At 50.3% G+C, this 6,916-nt stretch overlaps 1 protein-coding gene across 1 annotated transcript in view; it reads left to right on the top strand.

Annotated features, from left to right (window-relative positions):
• Nucleotides 1-4,429: 4,429 nt before the first annotated feature.
• LOC307143836 (ornithine aminotransferase, mitochondrial-like) overlaps nucleotides 4,430-6,916 on the top strand; it is a 24,098-nt gene continuing 21,611 nt past the window's right edge. Inside the window, exons 1-2 of the mRNA XM_079845606.1 lie at nucleotides 4,430-4,571; nucleotides 4,662-4,757. Coding sequence (XP_079701732.1) covers nucleotides 4,562-4,571; nucleotides 4,662-4,757 — 106 coding nt within the window. The 5' untranslated portion in view covers nucleotides 4,430-4,561. The remainder of the gene's footprint in view (nucleotides 4,572-4,661; nucleotides 4,758-6,916) is intronic.

The raw sequence follows: 6,916 nt of genomic DNA, 5'->3' as shown, positions 1-6,916 counted from the left end.
CCAGAACTCCCGGAAGCAGAGCAATCATGGGAAAACCGTTCAGGGGTAGCCTCGGCCACTCCTGTACCAGCCCCAGAGGAGCCGGATACATCAGAGAAAACCACAGCTCCATTACCTCAGGGGAGCCTCCATTCCCTGGGCCTCGGCCCCTGCCTCGACAGGATGTCCCCTTCCTGGTTCAGGTACCCTGGGACATAAACTGCCCTGATGGATAGCAGTTTCCCTTGAGCCCACAGAAGGATCTGGTGTGCCAACTTGTATAAGGGGCGCGGCCACAGACCCGCCTGATGATTTATGTAGGCTACCACCAATGTGTTGTTGTAATGAACAAGCACATGGTGGCCCCTGAGATCTGGCAGAGCCTGAAACACCACCATAATTTCTAGGTGATTTATGTGCCGTGAGAGCTGATGGTCCTGCCACAGACCCTGAATCGAGCGACCACTCATGATCGCCCCCCAGCCCGTGAGGGAAGCATCTGTCGTTAGCGTAATGCGACGACCCTGAGCCCCAAACACAGGCCCTTGGAACAGAAACCAAGGATCTTTCCACAAGACTAAAGCACGAAGGTATCTCGGGGAGAACCCCTTGGCCACCACTGCAGCGGTCTCATGTTCTGCAGGCCAAAAGGTATCATGTTGGACGCAGATGCCATAAGACTCAACAGTTTCTGAAACTGCTTGACAGTGAGTAACTGGCCTAGCTTTGGTTCTATTCTGCTGAGAAAATTCGATGCTATAAATGCAGGCGACAGATGAGCCTGCATCGCCACCAAATCCCAAACCACGCCCAGATAAGTGGATCTCAAGCACACTTTTCATTGCGTTCAGCCTCAACCCCAACCCCAACTTTTTCATATGGGCAACATCTCAATGTTGAACCGCCATCTGCTCTGACTGAGCCAAGATCAACCAATCTTCAATGTAATTGAGTATGGCAGACGCAGCGGCACCAGTACAGCATCCACACACTTCCAGAAAGTGCGGGTGACAAAGCTAGACCGAAGGGAAGCACCCCATATTGGTACACTTCTCCCCCGAAAGCGAACCTCAGGAACTTCCGTCTTTGAGATCTATGGTGACAAACCAGTCCTCGGACCTGCTCTGTGACCCAATCTGAGAGTAAGCATCTTGAACTTGAGCTTTCCTACAGAGCGATTCAATATCGGGCACAACCCTCCATCCTTCTTTGGCCCAATGAAGTAACGGCTGTAAAACCCTGACTCCCTGCTGGGAGGAGGAACCCTTTTGTGCCAAGGGGGGCGTGGTTTAGTGAGGTCTGTGATGGGAGAGAGAGTCTGGAGACAAGTAAGCCGTAAGTGGGTCAAGTGCAAATAATGAACACCTGTGTCTTGTTCCAGTAATGGGCATGGAGAGACCGGATATAAGCCACCAGAAAGAGAGCTTCCAGGAGAGAGACTGACAGGAGACTCGGGGACACACACACAAGGAGAGGAGAGCTCTGGAGAACAACTGGACTGTGATTGAGAACTTTTGATTTATTTTGTGAAACGCCTGTGAGCGTGTGCTGTGTTAAGAGAGTGTGTGAAACAGAGTAATAAAAGCCACCCGAGTCTCCATTAAGCCGACCCTGCCTTATCCTTCCTTACTCATATCGAACATTGTTACACCTTTCTATAGCCTCCTTTCGCAAAAGAGTCTCTACTTCCTGTGTCATAACCAGAGCCTGCTCGGGGCCTATAATTTGTTACATTTATAAAGTGCTTTACATAGAAGGGGGGAATCTCCTCAAACACCACCGATGTGCAGCACCAGCTGATGATGCGGCGTCAGCCATATTGCTCCAGAACGCCCACCACACACCAGCTGATTGGTGGAGAGGAGACGAGTGATGAAGCCAATCAGTATATGGGGATGATTAGGAGGCCATGATGGACAGGGGCCAATGGGCAAATTTGGCCAGGATGCCGGGGTTACACCCCTACTCTTTATCGAAGGACATCCTGGGATTTTTAATGACCACAGAGAGTCAGGATCTCGGTTTAACGTCTCATCTGAAGGACGGTGCTTGTTACAGTATAGTGTCCCCATCACTGGGGCGTTAGGACCCACACAGACCACAGGGTGAGCGCCTCTACCAGCAGAAGCCTAGTGTTCCCAGGAGGTCTTCCATCCAGGGACTGACCAGGCTCAGCCCTGCTTAGCTTCAGTGGGAAACCAGTCTGGGGCTACAGGGGGATATGGCTGCTGGTACTACTACTGTGGGTAGAACCCCATTGAAAGGAGGTGGACATGTACTGAATTGGATCGCGCACCCCTTTTCTACTGTCTGCAAGACCCACTGAGATATATTTGGTAGATGTTTCCACTCTGCCAGAAAATCTACTAAGTTTACCAGCCTCTCGAGCCTCTGGTGTACTGCATGGACAGTGCCCAGGCAGCAGCTGGCTTGACTGCACTGAGACCCTCCGAAGAGAGAGCAGGCCACCCTCGGCTGGCGGGGTTGGCAGCATGGCCCTCTGAGGACATGAAGGGAGACGGGCACTGCATACTGAGGTGAGCACCGCCTTCCTTTGGAGGGTACTACGACGAAGCCTTCTTGGAGATAATCACTATCCTCAGATCATCCCTACCCCTCGAAGACTTCGCCTGCGAGCATCGCCCCACCTCCCAGTCTCTCTGAGGGGGAGCACGGGAAGCACGGGAAGCGACCCCCTGTACTCGGCCCGGGCTGCTTCGTTCGGTGAGCCAATCCATTGTCCGTCTTGGATTCCAACAATACATTCACCTAAAGGATTATTAGGAACACCATACTAATACTGTGTTTGACCCCCTTTCGCCTTCAGAACTGCCTTAATTCTACGTGGCATTCATTCAACAAGGTGCTGAAAGCATTCTTTAGAAATCTTGGCCCATATTGATAGGAGAGCATCTTGCAGTTGATGTAGATTTGTGGGATGCACATCCAGGGCACGAAGCTCCCGTTCAACCACATCCCAAAGATGCTCTATTGGGTTGAGATCTGGTGACTGTGGGGGCCATTTTAGTTCAGTGAACTCATTGTCATGTTCAAGAAACCAATTTGAAATGATTGGAGCTTTGTGACGGTGCATTATCCTGCTGGAAGTAGCCATCAGAGGATGGGGACATGGTGGTCATAAAGGGATGGACATGGTCAGAAACAATGCTCAGGTAGGCCGTGGCATTTAACGATGCCCAATTGGCACTAAGGGGCCTAAAGTGTGCCAAGGAAACATCCCCCACACCATTACACCACCACAACCAGCCTGCACAGTGGTAACAAGGCATGATGGATCCATGTTCTCATTCTGTTTACGCCAAATTCTGACTCTACCATCTGAATGTCTCAACAGCAATCCAGACTCATCAGACCAGGCAACATTTTTCCAGTCTTCAACTGTCCAATTTTGGTGAGCTTGTGCAAATTCTAGCCTCTTTTTCCTATTTGTAGTGGAGATGAGTGGTACCCGGTGGGGTCTTCTGCTGTTGTAGCCCATCCGCCTCAAGGTTGTGCGTGTTGTGGCTTCACAAATGCTTTGCTGCATACCTCGGTTGTAACGAGTGGTTATTTCAGTCAAAGTTGCTCTTCTATCAGCTTGAATCAGTTGGCCCATTCTCCTCTGACCTCTAACATCAACAAGGCATTTTCTCCCACAGGACTGCCGCATACTGGATGTTTTTCCCTTTTCACACCATTCTTTGTAAACCATAGAAATGGTTGTGCGTGAAAATCCCAGTAACTGAGCAGATTGTGAAATACTCAGACCGGCCCGTCTGGGACCAACAACCATGCCACGCTCAAAATTGCTTAAATCTCCTTTCTTTCCCATTCTGACATTCAGTGTGGAGTTCAGGAGATTGTCTTGACCAGGACCAAACCCCTTAATGCATTGAAGCAACTGCCATGTGATTGGTTGATTAGATAATTGCATTAATGAGAAATTGAAAAGGTGTTCCTAATAATTCTTTAGGTGAGTGTATAAGACACTTGAGCCTATGCCTAACGGTTTAGGAGTTATGAGCCATTTCATGCTTTTCAATGCTGTAGCATCAAATAGACACAAAGCTTAAGTAATTTATTACACATAAACTTATTTTTCGGGTGAAATGGGTTTTGTATTCATAAAACAGCACTTGTGTGATACTGCAGTCGATACTCGTCCAGTCAGCTTTACTTCTACAGCGCTTTATACAATACAGTGATAAACTGGAAAACTGCAGGGCAGGTGTGTTAAATCTGTTATTAAATGTGTTAGTACCAGCCCATATACACACATATGTATATATATTTACTGAATTATTATTATTATGATGCTATTAGTAAGTGTTCCCTCAGAGAGCTGAGCTGAATCTGTGCTGTTGCAGGAGTTCACATGTGGGACGTGGAGGGCCGGCGGTACTTTGACTTCTTGAGTGCATTCAGCGCCGTGAACCAGGGTCACTGCCACCCGAAGATCATCGGCGCGCTGACCGCTCAGGCCTCCAGACTCACGCTCACGTCCAGAGCCTTCTACAACGACGTGCTGGGGGCGTACGAGCAGTACATCACCCGCCTGTTCGGATACGACAAAGTGCTGCCCATGAACACAGGTCTGAACACACCAGACGAGTCTCGCCTCGAGCGCTGAGGAACTCACTGTGTCTAATGAGTGTGTGTGTGTGTGTGTGTGTGTGTTTCAGGTGTGGAGGGCGGAGAGACGGCCTGTAAACTGGCTCGTAAGTGGGCGTATGCTGTCAAGGGCGTCCCGAAATATGAGGCCAAGATTGTTTTTGCCAGTAAGTCAGTAGAGGAGTGAATCTGACGCCACTCTGAGTGACATATTTGAGATAATTTTATGATTTATAATTATGACCCATTTTTCCCATTGAATATAATAATAATTAAAAAATATATATATATATACATTTTTATCACACAATACGTCTCAGGTTACGTATGTAACCATGGTTCCCTGAGAACAGGGAACGAGACGCTGTGTCAGCTGATGCTACGGGGAACGCCTCCAGCGTGACAGGTGTCTGGATCACAATCGAATCAAGTCAATCCTATTGACCGGCGACAGCCTATGATGTCATCAAGGTGCGACCAGGAAGTATATAAGGGCGCCTTGCCAACATGACACCGCCCTTCGTCTTCAGGGACTGTTTGGCAGACAAACCCTGAGTCATGGCAAAGCAACGCAGCGTCTCGTTCCCTGTTCTCAGGGAACCATGGTTACATACGTAACCTGAGACGTTCCCTTTCGAAAGGGAACTTGCGCTGCGTCAGCTGACGCTACAGGGAACGATATACCCACGCCGCCATGTCGAGGGAAGTGCATGCCCACTGGCAGTGACAACTGTCAGGACAAGCAAATTCCATTGAAATGCCTGAACCACTCCCCCTCTGGTCACACAAGGCTGTCAGTGACAGCATTCCCTACGGTCATAGCCCAAGCTATAAACCTGAGCAGGAAGCTTCGAACACATAGAGAAGTCCTACCCAGGCCGCTCAAAGGAAGGGGGCTCCTTTAAGGGAATGTGGCTAGGGGGCCCTAGGGCGCCCCATCAAGCCACTAACGCCACCAAGGAGGCCTAGCTTGGTGCCTTTTCCAAAGGGCACTTCGGCCAGGCCATCCTTGTCTGTTCGAGAACAGAGCCTCTGTACACTCGCCTCCTGGAGAGGCATCCAGCCCAAGGTACTGCAGATTGGCAGTGTCCTCCTCAGACCGGATCTTAGAGACGGGCATCCCGGAGAGTGGTACTCAGCATAGCGCTTTTCACCCTTGCCAGCGAGGGGAGTTAATCTGCTTGATCCTAGGATCTACTGAGCTATTATCAACTAGAAACACTCAGGAGGCCAGACTGGCCTACAAGCTGATCTAATTGGGAGGCCTCACTAGGGGCCTACAACCACCTGATCAGGCCCAGGCAGCTTCGGGCTCACATACGACCCTCCGAAAAGAGGGGAGCTTAAAGGGGGCTGCCCGGTAGGTAAACCAGGTTGCAGGCTGAAATGCCCTCACTTGGGGACCAAGTAGCAGAAGCGACACCAGTCGCGCTAGGGTAGACCTTACACAGATGCTGCCGACTAAGGGCCAGATCACTGATAGCAGGTCATCACTAGCTGTCAGCGTCATGCCAGTTCACAATTCCCGAACTGAGAACAAAAAAACCCTTAGGGAGGCTTAGTGAGGCCCATTATATGATAGGAGTACATGCCAAAAATGCCTGAGAAACCAAACTCAGAAACTCGTCTAGAGGGAGGCCTGGTGATGCCTACTACCTGATAGCAGCTGAAGCCAACTGTCAAAGTAGCTGGAAAACAGAAAATCGTTTTCTCAGGGAGGCCTAGTGAAGGCCTACCCCGAAAGTCAAGCTACACCAGCTAGCCGAGTATCCTGACTCGGGAAGTCACCCTCAGGGAGCCCTAGTGAGGCCTACTACCTGATAGCACGCCATGCTAGCTACCTGAGCATCTTGACTCGGGAACTCACCCCTAGGGAGGCCTAGTGAGGCCTACTACCTGATGGCAGGCCTTTTAGGGAGACCTGGAGAGGCCTACTACCTGATAGCAAGCTTTGCTAGCTACCTGAGCATCCTGACTCAGGAACTCACCCTCAGGGAAGCCTTGTGAGGCCTACTCCCTGATAGCAAGCCTTTAGGGCCTGATAGCGAGCCTTCAGGGAGGCTTAGTGAGGCCTATCGTCTGGTAGCAAACTAAGCTAGCTGCCCGAGCATCCATGGTCGCTATCAATTCTGCACTAGCACCAACCTGCGTTACTAGTGAAAAAGCCCCAGAACGCAGAGAAGGGGGCGGGCCTTGGCCGGACGACACTACATGAGAGAAGGCTACGTTAGGGATAATAATAAAAACTACATTCATATACAGAATAGCTTCCCGGAGCGCCAGCGCTTTTTAGCGGGCGCCTCCGTAGTCCCTAGAAAGCCTGGGC

The sequence above is a fragment of the Gobio gobio genome (genome assembly GCF_949357685.1).
Source record: "Gobio gobio genome assembly, chromosome: 20".
Classification (NCBI taxonomy): Eukaryota; Metazoa; Chordata; class Actinopteri; order Cypriniformes; family Gobionidae; genus Gobio; species Gobio gobio.
Note: the sequence above shows the minus strand (reverse complement) of the source record. Positions and strands in the feature narration are given on the sequence as shown.